This window comes from Rhododendron vialii, chromosome 7a, assembly GCF_030253575.1.
Source record: "Rhododendron vialii isolate Sample 1 chromosome 7a, ASM3025357v1".
Lineage (NCBI taxonomy): Eukaryota > Viridiplantae > Streptophyta > Magnoliopsida > Ericales > Ericaceae > Rhododendron > Rhododendron vialii.
Window position 1 is genome coordinate 41,067,943 of NC_080563.1, and position 19,485 is coordinate 41,087,427.

The following is a 19,485-nucleotide window of genomic DNA, read 5'->3' on the forward strand; positions in this document are numbered from 1 at the left end:
ACATTGGGTTATTAAACTCATACATTACCCAATTAGAAAAGGAAGAACTAATTTTGATGGTTCACTCACCCTTGAGACAAAAAAGGGTAATGGCAGATCTGACTATGACTCACTAATTTCCAAAATTGAATCAGACTTGACCACAAATGAGATATTACAAGCACAAATTAATACAAGCCCACACAATTCCATTTATTATTGCTCAAATTCCTACCAATAAAATGGACAAGAAATTAGGCACAAAAACATAGCACAATTGGCAACTCAAGGGGTTTTGTCAAGTGGGTATGAGAAAGCAAGTAAAAAGGACTTCCCCCTTAGAGGTTGCAAGTTTGAATCACACAAAGGCCAAACATTCCAAAAGTTGGGGACACTGGAGGTTTGCCCGGTCGTTAACTTCAGGGGTTCGGAATTAGTCGTGATGCGCACAAGTTGGCCCGGACATCCAGTTATTGAAAAATAAAACAAACAAACACCATTGGCTAAATTCACCTAATTAACCACTCTACAATTGTGCCTAACCTCTACTCCACCAGCTAGACTACTCATCTTGATCATGGACTTGACAAAAGCATCTTCAAACTCTGCTTGTGAGCTAGCAAATTTGGAGACCAAAGCCTCAGTCCTTGGAACAGAGAGCAAAGCTTGGTCCGAGGAGAAAATACTCGTCCCCTGGAGAAGTGACTTGTAGTAAACGTTGTCGAATGTCGTTGTGGTTGAATCCAATGGGGTGCCGGCTGCGTGTACCTTGTTGTGCATCGGACAAACCTTCCTTAGGTTGGCTGCGAACGACGCCTGAAACGAAGGGTCGACATCGGTTTGGGTGTTGAAGTTGTGGATCCTGTTTTGGAAGGATGAGCAATGGGCAAATCCAAGAGTGTGGCCTCCTACACATATGTCACGTGAATAAATGTGAACCATAAGTAGTAGAGTGGTACATCATTGGCAAGGGTATATCCATAGAAAGTTTGACTTGCATTGAAGGTTTGGAATATACTAGTATTAATCAATCTTTCATTCAAGTACTGTTCAGAACTCTGAAGCATTTACACACCAAGGAGGTGTTGGAAAAGTAAACTTGATTTTAGATAAGTATGGATTTTAGGAAACCGAGGAGACACATGATGCATGAATGGTGTGGTTCATGTATGGAGCTAAGATTCATTTGTTAGTTCAAGAGTCATTAGTATTATTCATGTATGGAGTCTAAGGGTTAAGAGTCATCTAGTAGTTTGTAAGATTCATGTATCTAGGAGTCTATAAATACCTATGTAATCTAGTGATTCTAGGTGTGGCCAAGGTGTGTTGAAAGTAGAGAGAGTGATTAGAAAAGTGAGGTTGAGTCGAGTGATGAACTACTAGAAGTAGTCGAGTGTGATAAAGAATGTTGAAGTATTCTATCAAAAATTGTGTGTTATCTCCTCCCTCATGTCTCTCCTACTTGTTTAAGTGTATTTGGCTCATCACGAATTTCCAACAAATTGGTATCAGAGCTACTACGATCCTGGTATTGATCTTGTGGAGTAGCAATAGATCATCGTTTGATGACAATGGAGACCTACATTGGTTTTTGGAGTGAGAAATTAATGTTCTCCAATTACAAAAGAATGAGGATTAGTCTATCAAATTACTTCAAAGCATGTGACTTGTGGGATGTTGTTGGAGAAGGGCCAACAACGTATTTGCCGAGAAGAATCCAAGAGGAGAAAGAAGAGAAAGCACTCGGAATTTTAAAGAAGACAATTCACCAAGAGATATGGAGGGACATCGGGGAGACGAGATCTCCAAGTCAAGCTCGGACGATGCTTGATTGCATCACTTCTAATCGCAGAGAAAAATATTTGCCCACTGAGTATTGGCTTCAATGCTTTGAAGAAGACAAGTATAAACAAGATTAGTGTGGTTTTAAAGATCCACCTTTTGAAGTTGGGGATGAGTGTTATCCCGTTGAAGCCAAAGAGCTTGAGGAGAATAAAGTCGAAGGAAATTTGGCCAAGCAAAACAGGCATGATGATCATCAGATTAATGGTGAACTTGTGGAATTAGTGGAAGAAAAAGAAGTTGAAGGCATGAAAGAAACAATTATTGAAGTTAAGGCTCACAAAGAAGAAGAGACCTTCGTAGGAAAGGAAGAGGATGCAATTGAACAAGAGAATGCCGGTAGAGTTGAATATGATGAAAGGAAAAAGGTGGAAATTTGGAAGGCTAAAGAAAAGATTCAAGAAATTTTTGATGACAAAGTTGAGGTCGGTATATCCAATACAGTCAAGAATTATGGACTTGAGCCATGTGAATTTGTTGGCAAAATCACTCTATTGAAGCCTAAGAATGGAAGTCATGAGGGTAATTTTCCTAGCAATTGGAATTCACACATTGGTTTGGCGAATAGTGCATTGGACACTCGCTGGGTAAATATGGATGAGTTCTTTGAACCGCATGATTGGAGGTATGCAAAAGTCAAGAATGGAAACCGATGGAATGTCCGTCTCAAGAAAAAACTACAAGATGTTCATTTGAAAGCACTACACAAGTGTTTAAGGGAAAAATTTGTAAGTCTGTACAGAAAGTTTAAATTCAAGGTTCTCACATCCATGGAAATGGCTATGAAGATGGCTGCTATTGAAGGTGGCATATTCAAGTTGGTAATGGCGATGCTGCAGTAAATTCCTCAATACAAAATCAAGTTTAAGGGGGATGTTGGAAAAGTAACTTGATTTTAGATAATTATGGATTTTAGGAAACCAAGGAGACACATGATGCATGAATGTGGTGGTTCATGTATGTAGCTAAGATTCATTTGTTAGTTCAAGAGTCATTAGTATTATTCATGTATGGAGTCTAAGGGTTAAGAGTCATCTAGTAGTTTGTAAGATTCATGTATCTAGGAGTCTATAAATACCTATGTAATCTAGTGATTCTAGGTGTGGCCAAGGTGTGTTGAAAGTAGAGAGAGTGATTAGAAAAGTGAGGTTGAGTCGAGTGATGAACTACTAGAAGTAGTCGAGTGTGATAAAGATTGTTGAAGTATTCTATCAAAAATTGTGTGTTATCTCCTCCCTCATGTCTCTCCTACTTGTTTAAGTGTATTTGGCTCATCACGAATTTCCAACAGGAGGTCACCATATACAGGGACACAGACACGCCAAGGACCCGTCAAAATATTAATTGATCAAAATTTTAAAATCTCCTATTATGGGACATACCTGAAACACGGGGGACATGAGAGGTCACACATGCGAACAAGGCAGGGTGAATTATAAGTTATGTAGCACCGACACTTTGCCGGAAGCAGAGTGTCAGTGTCGGACATGGATACGCTCTGGACACATGTCCGACACTTAATCTCATAGTGTCCTAATTTTTTCCTAATGTTTGGCGGTTGGACACTCTCTGATACTCTTAGGACATGCACAGGACACTTTAGGGACAATCATTAAAGTGTCCCTAAAGTGTCCTGCGGGTATCCTTAGAGTGTTGGAGAGGGTAGGGAGAGTGTCCAACCAATAAATATTGGAAAAAAATCAAGACACTATGAGATTAAGTGTTGGATACGTGTCCTTGCTATGCAAGTTCAAAATGTTAATCTTGCAGCACTGTATTCATTCTGAATGAGATCAACACTCTACAATGATAGATACAGTGTTGACACCCTGTATTTTAGACTCTTTTTGTGCAGTTTGTATAACACAAATTTTACCTGAGAGTGCCACCAAATCATCCAAGGAAAGACCTCTCTGGGAAAAGCTTTGCTGCAGTTGTGATAAGTTAAAGGTTGGAGCTGGTAACTGTTTGGTATCATTAGCCTTTGAAATCCTTCCATCTTTTCTTCCCTTCGGCACTTGCCAATTTGGACCACCAGACTAAAGAAATCACAAACCAATGTCAGTTTACTTGTTTATGAATTTATGTTAGAAGTGGAGTAGCATCACTAGCGGTCGGTCATCACCACTATTGAGTATTGCTACGGAAACAGATGTTCAGACATAGATACGTCCGGTGTGTTCAATGCACATAGCACCCACACGCTTCGGACGGCTGTTGATACATTTGTGTCTCGACTTCTATGTCCAAGCATTTATGACTACCATAGTACCATACCTTCATCACCTTCAAATTCACTAACAAATTGATCAAAATGCTGTAAAAATTAACTAACCAGAGCAACTGCATCCCTTGCGGCAAGAGCCAAGATATCGGCACAAGAAACAACACCAGGGCACATGGCCTCAACTTCTTTCTTTGCAACATCAATGACATAAAACGCGTGCAATGAAATGTTTGGGGGTCCATCTTTCTCGGCTTTTTTCTTGCTAGTTGAATTCAACAGCACTGAACCATCACAGCCCTTCAGAACAAAACACAAACGCAACATAAACGAACACATACATGAAAAATCGCATATGTCTGTTCAGAGGTACGTAATACTAGTGTGAAATTGGTTACTCTGATAAAGCAATCATGGAAGTGCATGCGGAGCAGGGCTGCTGGAACTCTTCTGTCATTCATTATCGCTTTCTTCACGACACCGGTGATTTTCGATTCTGCTCCCGGGCAACTTTGGTCATAATAGTTTGGGCTGAGTGAGTTCACAAGTGTGGAAATTGAAAGCAAAAGAAGTGGTAAAGCCAATGCAAGAGGGGTGGTAGCTGCCATTTTAGACACTTAGAAATTAATTTTAGCTCCCTTAATCTCCTTCTCAATGCAAGTATTTAAAGAGGGGAGAGAGTGGTAATTGACATAATTAAAATATGGTGGTTGGTTGTTACTTGTTACTGTAGCAAATTGGGTGAGCTAGACCGTTATGTACATAGTAGAGTTGTTAAAGGAATATTTCAATTTTCTATTGTTTTGGAGGAAGCCATTCCCAATTTGTTCCAAGGGAAATGAAGTTAACCAATTTAATTTGTTGTTTTCACACAGCAATATTTCTAGGCAAGAGTCAAATATATATATATATATATATATATATATATATATATATATTGAGGATATAAGTAATTTCTTGGGGGAAAAGAAAGAGAGCATGTAAATAAAGAATGTCATCTTCAGTCCTTTCTGGATTTTCGATAATTTTATGTCAAACTTTTTAGGTTTGAACAATACTTTTGACGAGCGAAACTTAAAAACTAAAGAGTTATGCAAAAGCTAAAAAAAATTCGGTAAGGACTAGATGATTAAGAGAAAACAATTTCAATTATTATTTAACCACAAACACTTACACACGCTCACATCTTTTGGTGGGGCCCACTGGAGGTATAGTGTGTATGGGCCCCAATGCAAATGTGAGTGGGTTTGTGTAAGTGTTTGTGGTTATAGAATGATTGAAACAATTTATGGGCTTTATGTTTTTTCTTTTCTGAACTTTTCTCAACTTCGGTTTATTTTTTTTTACGTTTTATTGAGTACTAAAAAGAAATTCACTAATTAAAAAAATAAAACAATGGAGCATTTTTTTTAAAAAAAGGGGAGAATAATAGACGAGACATTCGGAGTAATCTGTGTGGATGAAATCTACTTAATTATGTGATTGGGTGAAAAGAAAATGGATTTGGTGGTTAGAGTTGAACGAATAAAGCTAGGCGGAAACTACTTTGCCAGTAGCAAACAATTAAAAAATCCTTCGATTGTTTAAAAAAGCTTGCTACTCCTTTATGACAGTCACTTATTTAATAATCCGGGAGCGCCGCCCAATGGTGCTCTTCCAGGTCACTTGAGTACCGCACATTCTTATGGGATTCACAACTAAAAGTACGGACTCTATGATATATATTTTCCTTCATAAATTTGAGATTCAAACAGAAGATTAGATCCTATTAAGGTACACCAGGTAACTACCTGTTGCTGTAACTGACTTGATCCTCTACGGCTTTATTTGGTATCCTGTAAAAAGTTAGGGCCGACACCGGACATAATCCCAAAGATTTTGTTATAGAGGGTGCCAAAATTTGGGAGTTAAGCATTTATGATGTATTATAACTCTAGAATTTCATAATGAAGCATAAACTTTTTTCTCTCAAAAATTTGCAATGTAAATTTATTAAATACGTAAATGACGATGTAATTGTGTTTAATACATGTAGCTTAATAGTATTTTTTGTAAAAGTAATAAAACCAGTGTTTTTTCAAGAAAATTTCCGTTTCAATACAGCAAGCTAATGCCAAACCAAGACCAACCAATATCTGAAGCGATTCGAGCTTTTTCAGCCTTAACAAATTTTCTATTTGGCCTTGTATATATGTAGCATATTTATTGGTGTTGATCATAGCTCCTTGAGCATCCACAGTGGAATAATTAAAATCATAGGATTGCTAAAATTAGCAATATTTTTTCAAAAAAATGCTTACAGTGGCTTAACCAAACTTAACCACCTCTTAAGTTTTCACGTTAACTCAATTCATACGAAATTTTGGTCCAATTTCAATTCGAACTCCATCACTAAAGAGTGAAATTGATCTTCAGAGTTAAATCATTCTATTAACCTGACATGTACGTGTGGGGGCTGCAACATAATCTGGTAATCACACTAGGAATCGCGCCTCGTGTAAGCACATGATCACGTAGGTACAACATAGCCAAGAGGGTGATTATTTGACCCTCCTCATCACTAGTATGTGACATTTTTATGCAAAATTCAATTTTACGGATAGAACACAAGGACTGCTTTACGTTGCCTTACCTAAAATTGCATAACGTTGCAACAATTTCAGTTATTGGAAGAACAGTTTTGAGAAGGTTGTGACGTAGTTCACTAGTATAGATGCAGTAATTCACATTACCGATATGACATGCCGGCCCGGTCCTATATATATATTCGTCTAATCGTAGTGAAGACATACTACAATTCTACAAAAGTATAGTCCCATGGACCAATACCAAACCCCCACGATACTGTGTCCTACACCATGAGAGAATTATCTATACATATCAGATATTGTATATTTGTTTGACCAGAACAAAATTTAATCAAAGACCTAATTATTTGTGATCCTTACGCTAAACGGACCAATTCAATAATCAAATCCAATCAAACATGGGTATTGAAATGGTCTTTTTTGATCATTTAATTGAGGGAAAATGATCTTTGAGCTAGCCTCCTCCAGTATTGAGAGAATGAAAAATATACATCAACTCCTCATTTTTCAACTGAATTAGGTCCCACTTTATTTGGTGGCTCCATCTGCAGGGGTCTTCACTGAAAGTTAGTAGGAAAAAAAAAATAAAACAAAATATCTCAATTGCAATGTGTCCTACATTAATTTGCTGAATTGAAATGTGTCCTTTAATTTGTTCTATTAGTAGGAAACATCCAAGAAGTGTCTGTCAGTGACTCAGTCATACATATGCTGCTACTGATGGTGTTGGAAATATTCGTTAAAAGTTTCTGTCTGTTTAATTAAAGCTCTCTCGTTAGAGAAGATGCAGATGCGTCCCCTCCTCTTGCACCGAGTTAATCGGTGCTCCACTCCCACGATACAACTCTCATCTAGGAAGCTTTGTCTGTAACTAAAGCTTTTCACATACGTGAACCAAAGAACCGTCCGTATGCTTAGGATACCATAAACATATAACCTATGACAACTTGAGAATTTTGGAAACACGGAGTCATTTAATTGAAATACCTTAATCCGGCAATGATTGATTGAATTGTAGATGATCGAGAGATATGAGCTTCACTTTTGGAGGGAAAAAAAGATAAATAGTTTGTGGGTGAAGTGAAGAAAATATAAAGTAGGCTAAAAAGAGAAGAAGAAAATACCAATTAATTGAAACACTCGTGTATGCAAATTTTGGAACTAGTTAACTTATGTGGTGTGGGGTCTATAAATTTTAATTATTGAAAAAGGTGGTTGCTAGTTTTGGTTATCCAAACTCCAGAATTTGATTATTTCTAAAGATATTGCTAAGTTTGATTATACTATTGTGAGCCATTTTTTTGTACCAACATTGTTAACTTTAAAAATAATTGACTTTTGATTATATCACTGTGGATGGCCTTAGCAACTTATCAAATTTTGGCCATTGAATAATTAAAACTAGCAACCTTTTGCCAATAACCAAAACTTCTCTCTCTCTTTGAAAGAAGTTTTTGTTTTTTTGCAATTTTCAAAAATTGTTATTTTAAAAAAAATGCCCTTTTTTTTCAAAAACTTCTCTCTCTCTCTCTCTCTCTCTCTCTCTCTCTCTCTCTCATATTTTTAAAAGAAGTTTTTGTTTTTTTGCAAATTTCAAAAATTGTTATTTTTAAAAAAGGAAATTTATTTTGCCACTTTCTTTTTTGTTAATGCCACTCATGTTCTCTCACAAAACAAAACATCTTATCAAGACACAAAGAGGAGTGATATTAACAAAAAGGAGAGTGGCAAAATCACTCCCCTAAAAAAATGTCTTTTTTTCAAAAACTTTTTTTAAATTTTTTTTCTATTTCTAATAACCTGTTTTTATTAGTTTGAAAACTATTTAAAAAAATTATTTCATATGGTGACAATTTTTAGATTTTTATAGGTTAAAAATGTGATGCAGCAAGTTTTGATTATTCAATTTTGATTATGCTATTATGGACATGTACATTGCTAACCTTAATAACTTCCTAAATGGATAACCAAAAGATGATGTGACAACTTTTGATTATCCACTTTTGATTATTTCACTGTGGATGCTCTTATTCTCCCTTCTAAGGAAAAGGTTCCGAGTTCAAGTCCTCTGGGAGGAGGTGCTCGACTTCCAATATTATAACCAGACTATCAACTAACCCCTAACATTCTATTGTGTGTGTGTGTGTGTGTGTGTGTGTCTATCTATATATATATATATATATATGTAATAGAGAGAGAGAGAGAGAGAGAGAGAGAGAGAGAGAGAGAGAGAGAGAGTGAGAGAGAGAGAGAGAGAGAGAGAGAGAGAGAGAGAGAGAGGTTTATTAGGTCACAATGTTATGATATAAGAGCATCTGCATCTCTCTCGTTACTTCCTCCATCACACTATAATAAAGAGCAAAACCTCCTAAACTCTCCTGCATCAGCCACACTACTTCCCTCTCTACTTTACAATTGGTGTAGCTTTGTTACAGTACCATGTGGAAACTTTATGTCCATCTCAAAACCAATTGACAATGAGTGAAGAGGTCCCAGATGTTATGATCACCCATTCCACTCCCAAGCATTGTGAGATTCTATTTCCTTAACATCCCCCCTCACGTGCAGCCGCATTTGAGGTCTGTCACGTGTGGCCACTTTTGGGTCCTATCATCGTGTGATCACCCATTCCACTCCCAAGCAATGTGGTATTCTATTTCCTTAACATCCCCCCTCACGTGCAGCCGCATTTGAGATCTGTCACGTGTGGCCACTTTTGGGTCCTATTATCGTGCAGCCTTTTTGCTGGTCTGTCATCGTGGGGTGTAGATTGTTAATTTTTAAAATGTGGGGTGGAACGTGCCCCGCTCTGATACCATGTGAAAACTTTATGTCCATGTCAAAACCAATTGACAATGAGGGAAGAGGTCCCAGATGTTATTAAGTGATCACCCATTTCACTCCCAAGCAATGTGGAATTCTATTTCCTTAACAGTTTCTTCTCACGGGGCACTGTTCATAAGTCATCCTTATTTTATTAATTACCTGCTCGAAGCAAGCTGCTCCCATGGCTGCTCGTGCTCAGAGGCTCCACTTTTTTTGCCGCAGATCCACTGGCTTTGAGCTTGGCCCTCTCACTGTTCACCTGCTCCTGGCTTTTGAGGTCGGCCCATGAAGAGATGAAGATGATGCATGCCGTGGTTGAGATGGGGTTTGGAGGGAGAAGTGGGGTGGTGATCAGAGGGGTTGATCGTTGGTTGCCGCTGTGAGGTGAGGTGGGGGACACGGGGGAGGGGGGTTTGTGCTGTTGCATGATCTTTGGTTGAGACTGATTTGGGGTTTTGTTTGCCGATATTCTGGGATTGGATTTGAGAGAGAGAGAGAGAGAGAGAGAGAGAGAGAGAGAGAGAGAGAGAGAGAGAGAGATTCAATTGCTGTCGCTGTTTTGTTTTGTTTCTCTGTTTTGGTTTTATCTTTTTTTTTTAAGAATAAAGAAAAAATATTTTTAATATGATAATTTTAATATAGAAGGTCTGATGTAGGAGATATTTTAAAAGTAAGTAGCTAAAGTAATAAAGTTAATTTTTAAAAAGTAATTTACTCCAAAATATAGAGAGACTAGTGCGGATACCCTAAGAATAACAACAATTCATGCTATACATGACAAATATATTACAAGATCTAACAACAGGAAACACATTATATGAAGCAGAAACCACGATGCTTATTGTTAATAAATATACAACTTCTTTTATTACCATATACACATAATCCCCACCTCCAAATACAATTGCAGAAATTTGAAGTGTAGAAACTCAAAAGAAAAAGGAAGAATTTGATAGCCCTGAATTTATTGTGTTCGACACGTCTCGACCATCAACTTCATCTTTATCTTTTTCATTCCCACCAAACAATGTAAATTCCAAAAAGAATGGCAGGCTGCTTCTATAAAATAAAAAAGCTCGCCACAGCAACTGATACCACAAACCCTCAACCCTGAACGCCGAAACCTGCAGTTTCAACTTTCAATTTTCTATTGTTTTGGGTGATCTAGACCGTTATGTACATAGTAGAGTTGTTAAAGGAATATTTCAATTTTCTATTGTTTTGGAGGAAGCCATTCCCAATTTGTTCCAAGGGAAATGAAGTTAACCAATTTAATTTTTTGTTTTCACACAGCAATATTTCTAGGCAAGAGTCAAATATATATATATACTGTATATTTTTTTGAGGATATAAGTAATTTCTTGGGGGAAAAGAAAGAGAGCATGTAAATAAAGAATGTCATCATCATCAGCCTTTTCTGGATTTTCGCTAATTTTGTGTCAAACTTTTTAGGTTTGAACAATACTTTTGACGAGCGAAACTTAAAAAATAAAGAATTATGCAAAAGCTAAAAAAAAATTCGGTAACGACTAGATGATTAAGAGAAAACAATTTCAATTATTATTCAACTACAAACACTTACACACACTCCCTCTTTTGGTGGGGCCCACTAGAAGTGTAGTGTGTGTGGGCCCTAATGTAAATGTGAGCGGGTTTGTGTAAATATTGTAAGTTTTATTCTTTATTGTGTTAGATAATTAACACCCTACATTATGCTAGGATCTAGAACTACCATGATTACCACAATACAACCATTAAGCGGAAACTAAATAAACAAGAAAAGCGTACCCGGATCTAGCCTCTTAGTATATCACGTTAATTTGATAGAACCTTAGACGCTCTTTCATAGGCAGAGAGAGAACCGGTTTCCTTATTAAACATTGATACTAACTTCCTATCAAAGTATAGTGTATTTAGGAAACAACTTCTTTATTTGACCAATAGAATAAAATCTTAGGCATAAAGATATGGAGAATCTCATTGGACCCATTATTCGTATGTGTCATACTTAAAACATGTGGGCCATAAAGACTAATTACAAAATTTAGTCTTACAAATATTTGTGTAAGTGTTTGTGGTTGTAGAATGATTGAAACAATTTATGGGCTTAATGTTCTGTCTTTTCTGAACTTTTCTCAACTTCGGTTTATTTTTGTATACATTTTATTGAGGACTAAAAAGAAATTCACTAATTACAAAAATAAATCAATGGATCATTTTTTTTTTTTAAAAAGGGGAGAATAAAAGACGAGACATTCGGAGTAATCTGTGTGGATGAAATCTACTTAATTATGTGATTGGGTGAAAAGAAAATGGATTTGGTGGTTAGGGTTGAACGAATAAAGCTACGTGGAAACAACATGCCAGTAGCAAACAATCAAAAAATCCTCGATTGTTCGAAAAAGCTTGCCACTCCTTTATGGCAGTCTACTTATTTAATAATTTGGGAGCGCCGCCACATGGTGCTTCACCACAGGTCACTCGAGTATCGCACATTCTTGTGGGACCCACAACTAAAAGTACGGACTCTATGATATATATTTTCCTTCACAAGATTCAAATAGAAGATTAGATCCTATTAAGGTACACCAGGTAACTACCTGCTATTGTGACTGACCTGATTTTCTACGGCTTTATTTGGTATCCTGTAAAAGTTAGGGCCGACACCGGACATAACCCCAAAGATTTTGTTATAGAGGGTGCCAAAATTTGGGAGTTAAGCATTTATGATGTATTATAACTCTAGAATTTCATAATGAAGCATAAACTTTTTTCTCTTAAAAATTTGCAATGTCAATTTATTAAATACGTAAATGACGACGTAATTGTGTTTAATACATGTAGCTTAATAGTGTAGTATTTTATAAAAGTAATAAAACCAGTGTTTTTTCAAGAAAATTTCCAAATCAAGACCAACCAATATCTGAAGCGATTCGAGCTTTTTCAGCCTTAACAAATTTTCTATTTGGCCTTGTATATATGTAGCATATTTATTGGTGTTGATGATAGCTCCTTGAGCATTCAGAGTGGAATAACTAAAATTATAGTGTTGCTAAAATTAGTAATATTTTTTCAAAAAAGTGCTCACAGTGGCATAACCAAACTTAATCACCTCTTAAGTTTTCACGTTGAGTCAATTCATACGAAATTTTGGTCCAATTTCAATTCGAACTCCATCACTAAAGAGTGAAATTGATCTTCGGAGTTAACCATTCTATATATTAACCCGACACGTCTGTATGGGGGCTGCAACATAATCTAGTAATCACACTAGGAATCACGCCTCGTGTAAGCACATGATCACATAGGTATAGCATAGCAAAGAGGGTGATTATTTGACCCTCCTCATCACTAGTAGGTGACATTTTTATGAAAAATTCAATTTTACAGATAGAACACAAGGATCGTTTTACGTTGCCTTATCTAAAATCACATAACGCTGCAATAATTTCAGTTATTGGTAGAACAGTTTTGAGAAGGTCGTGACGTAGTTCACTAGTATAGATGCAGTAATTCACACTACCAATATTACATGCCCGGTCCTATATATATTCGTCTAATCGTAGTGAAGATTTACTACAATTCTACAAAAGTATAGTCCCATGGACCAACACCAAACCTCAATGGGATTAGCTGTCCTAAATTCTAGCTACTAGTAGGAAACATCCAATAATTACTGTCGACTGTCAGTCATATATATGCTGCTGCTGATCATGGTGTTGGAAATATTCGTTAAAGTTTCTGTTTAATTAAAGCTCTCTCGTTAGAGAAGATGCAGATGCGTCCGCTCTTGCACCGAGTTAATCGGTGTTCCAATTCTCACGATACAACTCTCATCTAGGAAGCTTTGTCTGTAACTAAAGCTTTCCATGTACGTGAACCAAAGAACCACCCGTATGCTCCGGATACAATAAACATATAACCTATGACAACTCGAGGATTTTGGAAACACGAAGTCATTTAATTGAAATACCTTAATCTGGCAATGATGAGTTGAATTGTAGATGATCCAAAGATATGAGTTTCACTTTTAGAGGGAAAGAAAGAGAAATAGTTTATGAGTGAAGTGAAGAAGATATAGAGTAGGCGAAAAAGAGAAGAAGAAAATACCAATAGAAACACGCATGTATACAAATTTTGGAACTAGTTAACTTATGTGGTGTGGGGTTCATAAATTTTGATTATTGAAAAAGGTTGCTAGTTTTGATTATCCAAAATCCAAAATTTAATTATTTCTAAAAATGTTGTTAAGTTTGATTATACCATTGTAAGCCATTTTTGCACTAACATTGTTAGCTTTAAAAACAATTGACTTTTGATTATATCACTGTGGATGACCTTAGCAACTCATCAAATTTTGGCCATTGAATAAAAAACTAGCAACCTTTTGCCAATAACCAAAACTTCTCTTTCTCTCTCTCTCTCGATCTCTCTCTCTCTCTTTGAAAGAAGTTTTTGTTTTTTTGCAATTTTCAAAAATTGTTATTTTAAAAAAAATGCCTTTTTTTTTTCAAAAACTTCTCTCTCTCTCTCTCTCTCTCTCTCTCTCTCAAAGAAGTTTTTGTTCTTTTGCAATTTTCAAAAATTTGTTATTTTAAAAAAAAATGCCTTTTTTTTTCAAATACTTCTCTCTCTCACATATTTTTAAAAGAAGTTTTTGTTTTTCTACAAATTTCAAAAACTGTTATTTTAAAAAAAGGAAATTGATTTTGCCACTCCTCTTCTCTCACAAAACAAAACATCTTATCAAGACAAAAAGGGGAGTGGCAAAATCACTCCCCTAAAAAAAATGTCTTTTTTTCAAAAACTTTTTTTTAAAAATTTTTCCGAAAAGTATTTGTTTCAAAATAAAAGTTTTCAAAAATTTATTTTCTATTTCTAATAACCTGTTTTTATTAGTTTGAAAACTATTTTAAAAAATTGTTTCATATGGTGACAATTTTTAGATTTTATAGGTTGAAAATGTGATGTGGCAAGTTTTGATTATTCAATTTTGACTATGCCATTATAGACATCTACATTATTAACCTTAGCTACCTCTTAATTGGATAACTAAAAGATGATGTGACAATTTTTTATTTTTTATTTTTGATTATTCCACTATGGATGCTCTTATTCTCTCTTCTAAGGGAAAGGTCTCGAGTTTGAGTCCTCTTGGAGGAGATGCTCGACTCCCAATACTGTAACCAGACTAACTACTAACCCCTAACATTCCATTGTATGAACCACAACCAAATATATATATATACACATACATACATACACACACACACATACATGGAGAGAGAGAGAGAGAGAGAGAGAGAGAGAGAGAGAGAGAGAGAGAGAGAGAGAGAGAGAACAAAGGTTTATTAGGTCACAATGTTATGATATAATAATGACAACAATTCATGCTATACATGACAAATATATTACAAGATCGAACAACCGGAAACACATTATATGAAGCAGAAACCGCGATGCTTATTAATATACAATACAACAACTTTATTACCATATACACATAATCCCCACCTCCAAATACAATTGCAGAAATTTGAATTGTAGAAACTCAAAAGAAAAAAGGAAGAATTTCTTAGCCCTGAGTTTATTATGGGTTCACCACGTCTCGACCATCAACTTCATCTTTATCTTTTTCATTCCCACCAAATAATGTAAATTCCAAAAAGAATGGCGGGCTGCTTCTATAAAACAAAAAAGCTCGCCGCAGCAACTGATACCACAAACCCTCAACCCTGAACACCGAAACCTGCAATTTCAACTTTAGAATTGACAGTATCTGTCAGAGAAGGTCTGCCCAAATCCCCAGTTTGAAGGCGCAATGTTGAGACATTGAACGACTTCTCCATCAGATGCTGTGATCATAAAGGAGAGAACTTGGCCAATGAGATAGGTACTAGATTGCCAGTTTACTCCCCAGTTCAGTGACATGGGAATCCAATCAGTGTTTGAGCCCTTGATTGATATAGCTTGAATAGATCCAGCTGCACCCACATTGCTTATCAATACAAGGTTAAACCAAGGATTTCCATTGATTGTGAATCTCATTCCACCATGTCTCTTGCATGGGACCCTGTATCGACACACAAAGACCAAAGCCATAAGCCACAAAATTGCATACGTATAATATATCCACTATATTCAGCTATCGTTACAATATCTAGTGACCAAGTTTTGTATACCATGTGAATTGCCTATAGTAAATTAACGGAATGACCCCACGTGTCATGTTTCTTAGCATTGCTCGTATGTGTTATATTCTATAGAGAGGCAGATACATAAAATTTGATAAGGAAGGTCGTAGAATCTTTTTTAACTCATGAGGGCCAACTACTAAAAGTGTAATGACTGGAGGGTTTTATGTAGGATTTTTGAGAGTTTAGTAGGGCCAAATCCAATGATACTGCCCGGCCCCTCTTTCGCTTTTATATGGATATATAAAGTTGAAAAATATAATTTGCATACAAAAAGTGAATAACGAACTTTGCCCCCAAAGCCTTGTTGTCCCTTTGTTCCATATGCACTCCAGACAAATGGTATGTGATAATAAGAAAATAAAAGAACCTCAACAGATGATTGTGCGGTTTTAAGTGCACTGGAAATAGCGCAGAGATTTGACAGCCTTTGAATCTTACTCTACTTACTAGTGATTCACTGGGATATGGTACTTGCCTTTTTGAACCTAATAAGTTGTTAGTGTTTCTAACAAAATGTGACACCATTGTATGTGAAACTTCTATATTTTGTAGCATCATTCTCTATGTATATACTGCAAAAAAGAAAGAGAGACAAGAGGTGGGAGATATTAAGACCTTTGGTAAACAACTGGCACGATCCCACCGACGTAAATCCCAATATTTAGCCAAGCAGGTTGAGACATGTCGAAATGCGGGCGGGGAGGATTGCACCACCCTCCATTGTCGCTTGGTTCGGACCAGTTAGGCGGGCAAAAGTCAATGGCGGTGACTGTTATCGCCTTGTCTTTAATACAAAATTGTGTATCCAACCTATAATCACAAACGATCCTGTAGCATTGCCCACATGAAGCCCCATTATTGAACAATGCAGTGCTCAAAGCTGTAGTGGCTACCCCATAGCCAGTCGTATACGTGTTACCAAATCCACATGCTCCAGCTGTTTCCAACAAAAAATCATTTCATGAATGTGAAATATATTACCCCAAAAGCTGAACTCTGCATTACTGCGATTTGTTTCAATTCAAAAAATATATATAAACAAGAACATGAAAATTGGAAATTAGAACTATACAAGCTACATACCCATGGTTCCAGAGGCGTCGCTGCCTCCGTAGAAAGTAGCATGAGCACTATACCAGGGAGAAGCCTTGAACGCGTCCACATGGATTAAAACTTGGCAAATGGAAATTATCACCAGAGCAAGAATGCTGTTTTCCGCCATTTTTCTTGCTCTGCCAATTGTGAAAGCCAAATGAGGAAGAAAATGGTGACTGGATTTTCTTTGAGTGATTTTACAAACACATGGAGTGCGTCTTAAATAAGGGCCAGACCCATCTGAGGCAACAACTTCCCATGTGGTCCCTCATATTTGTATCCCTTTTTTTTATCACAGCCACCCTCCAGAAATTCTCTAAAATTAATTTATAATTCCACGTTCATTCCACTCACATGGTTTTCCCAACAGAAGGGCCGTGTATTGGATCAAACAATATAACCCAAATTGTTCCCTTTTCACACTCATCATTTTATATACATGTATATATAAACGTATATACATAAATGTAGACGGCGCGCGGTTGTTGCTATACGAAGGTAAACGCAACATATTCAATGGCTTCTACTTCTAGGAATATTTTTTGCTTCAAATTACTGATTGAAGATCACATGGCTGGCCTTTTGACCAAAGAGATATGGAGGATTCCAATCATTCCTGACAGGAGATTCTTAGATTTTTCTTTTGTCTGCCTAACGATTTGGTGGCCGGCGCAACAACATTGATAGTGATTGTTTTTGAGAAATGCTGCAATGAACACCCCTAGTTTTGTGAAATATATGCCTATGTTTGGTGAATTTTACGCATCCTTAAGCGAAATTTAATGCTTGTTTCGGTAAATGTTATGTCTTTTTATGGTTAAGGATGCAAATGGTATGCATCTTTATAATTATGCGTCTATTGGGTGAAATGTTAAGTTTCTTTGTGGTAAAATGTCATACATTTATTTTGAAAACAAGAAATTGCCCGGAGGCAACGCCCAAATCTCGAATCCCTCCATTGGGTAAGAAGACCTCAATATTTGGATTATCCATGTGGATTGTATAGGCACTCACCAAGTACATTAAAAGAGGAAGAGGTTCAAGGCAGGGAGAAGGCGCAAATGGAGTTGAAAGTAATTTGACTAGCCTCACCGTCCTCCCCTCCGAGCAACTCAGTGAGGGAACATAAATACCCCAGAGTGTAGAAAAGGTTCCATGCAGGGAACAAAACTCTTTGAAACCGGAGAGGGACAAGAAACAACATAAAACTCCGGTCTCCATCAATGTCGCCGAAAGCGCCGCCACGGATCCAATAACTTATTTGCTGGAGGAAGAGTCGAGTCACCCTAGCTACACCACTACGCCCGATCAGACCCAAACGTAAGCCACAAAGGACGAGGTGGAGAGCGGAGGAGGGTTTTGAGAGGGGAAGGCGGTAGAGGATCTATTTGGAACGGCGGTGGAGGGTGGGGAAGAGGAAGATGGGTTATGAGTAAGGGTGGCGATAGAAAGTGGATCCGAGGCGGAGTGGGAGAGAGGGAGGCAGAGAAAAGGGTTAGAAGAGGCAACATGGTGGAGTAGGGTGGTCGGCTGGAGGTGGAGGTGGCAACTCCACCCCAGCCCCCGGCACAAACCCTAACAATTGAAAAGATAGGGAGAGAAAGTAGAGAGAAGGCAGAGCTCACAGGTCGGTTAATCCCTTCCTACGTAAAAAAACCTTTTTATGTTGAAATGTTATGCCTGTTTTTAATTCAAAATCTTACATCTCTTCGTAGTGAAATATTAGCCTTTTTGTGATGAATGTTATGTTGTTTTTGGTAAATGTTACAGACTGTAGATAATATACCCCAAAAAAATATTCCAAAAGGGAGTGTGTATTGTAGCTTGTAGGGTTCAAAACTTTGAAAATCATAAACTCTGCCAAACGGGACAACCCTTTTAGTGGTATTTATTAATTTTATTTATTTATATATATATATTAGAACATACTTTTATGTTTACTAAGTTTAAATCTTTGTTCTTCCATATAGTTTTGCTACACACACACACACACATATATATATATATATTAAATTCCTTTTTTTTAAAGCTCTTTTATGTCATTGAGAATGCAAAACTTCAGTTTGAATCAACATATTGAAGGTTCAGAGTCAGTTGCGTGTTTTATAGCACCCAAATTTCGCATGATAAAATACATCGTCGCGTGCTTAATTAAAATGTATCTGATTTGTGAGGGTAACCGAACAAGAAATTACTTGATCATCACACAAACGGATCATAATTGTAGAATTGGTTCGGTTTCCATGTTTATGGTGTTTCTGTGAAATTTACGCTTGACTCCGTACATTGAAGGTTTAGCGTCACCTATGTGTCGTACATTAATACACAAAACTCCTATCATACATATAAACCATGCTGAAAAGCTATTGGTTGTGTACTTCTATTTGTTTTTCTTTTGATCGGGTTCTTCATTTTGTTTACAAGTTACATTATAACATAACGTTAAAGATGGGTAAACCAATTTTGATGTTTTTGCAATTTGAGTCGAAGAAAAGCTACATTTCTATTTGAAATTTTGATACAGGTTCATACACGTCTAATGGAGCACGGCAATCAGAGCCTCAACAGTTTCTTTTCATTTAAAAACTCATGGTGTTCGAGGCAGCTTACACGTATTTCGACCGTTGTTCTCGGAGAGCAATTCCACCACCTTTCACTCGCGGGAGCTTAGTAAAATCTGGGGTTGGACTAACCCCGTACAATTGATAGCACTTAGGAGCTAGGTTTCGATCTT

General features: G+C 36.9%; 2 protein-coding genes across 2 annotated transcripts; both read right to left on the reverse strand.

Moving 5' to 3' along the window:
* Window positions 1–164: 164 nt before the first annotated feature.
* On the reverse strand, window positions 165–4,705 carry LOC131334482 (peroxidase 64-like). Its single transcript, XM_058369514.1, has 4 exons — window positions 4,444–4,705; window positions 4,157–4,345; window positions 3,698–3,860; window positions 165–887 (listed from the first exon to the last, which is right to left on the reverse strand). Exons 1-4 carry the CDS (start codon window positions 4,651–4,653, stop codon window positions 493–495), a joined length of 957 nt encoding a protein of 318 aa, XP_058225497.1. The 5' UTR covers window positions 4,654–4,705; the 3' UTR covers window positions 165–492.
* A 10,085-nt stretch (window positions 4,706–14,790) lies between these two features.
* LOC131334483 (expansin-A1-like) lies at window positions 14,791–17,478 on the reverse strand. The gene is made up of 3 exons (XM_058369515.1): window positions 16,740–17,478; window positions 16,272–16,593; window positions 14,791–15,532 (listed from the first exon to the last, which is right to left on the reverse strand). The coding sequence occupies exons 1-3, from the start codon at window positions 16,876–16,878 to the stop codon at window positions 15,223–15,225; spliced, it is 771 nt and encodes a 256-aa protein (XP_058225498.1). The 5' UTR covers window positions 16,879–17,478; the 3' UTR covers window positions 14,791–15,222.
* Window positions 17,479–19,485: the final 2,007 nt, after the last annotated feature.

Coding starts and splice junctions, on each gene's coding strand:
- LOC131334482 (XM_058369514.1), bottom strand. CDS start 4,653: ATGGCAGCTACCACCCCTCTTGCATTGGCTTTACCACTTCTTTTGCTT. Junction 4,346..4,443: donor TCCATGATTGCTTTATCAGA/GTAACCAATTTC, acceptor TTTGTTCTGAAG/GGCTGTGATGGTTCAGTGCT. Junction 3,861..4,156: donor CAAGGGATGCAGTTGCTCTG/GTTAGTTAATTT, acceptor TGATTTCTTTAG/TCTGGTGGTCCAAATTGGCA.
- LOC131334483 (XM_058369515.1), bottom strand. CDS start 16,878: ATGGCGGAAAACAGCATTCTTGCTCTGGTGATAATTTCCATTTGCCAA. Junction 16,594..16,739: donor CGACGCCTCTGGAACCATGG/GTATGTAGCTTG, acceptor TGTTGGAAACAG/CTGGAGCATGTGGATTTGGT. Junction 15,533..16,271: donor GTGCCAGTTGTTTACCAAAG/GTCTTAATATCT, acceptor GTGTCGATACAG/GGTCCCATGCAAGAGACATG.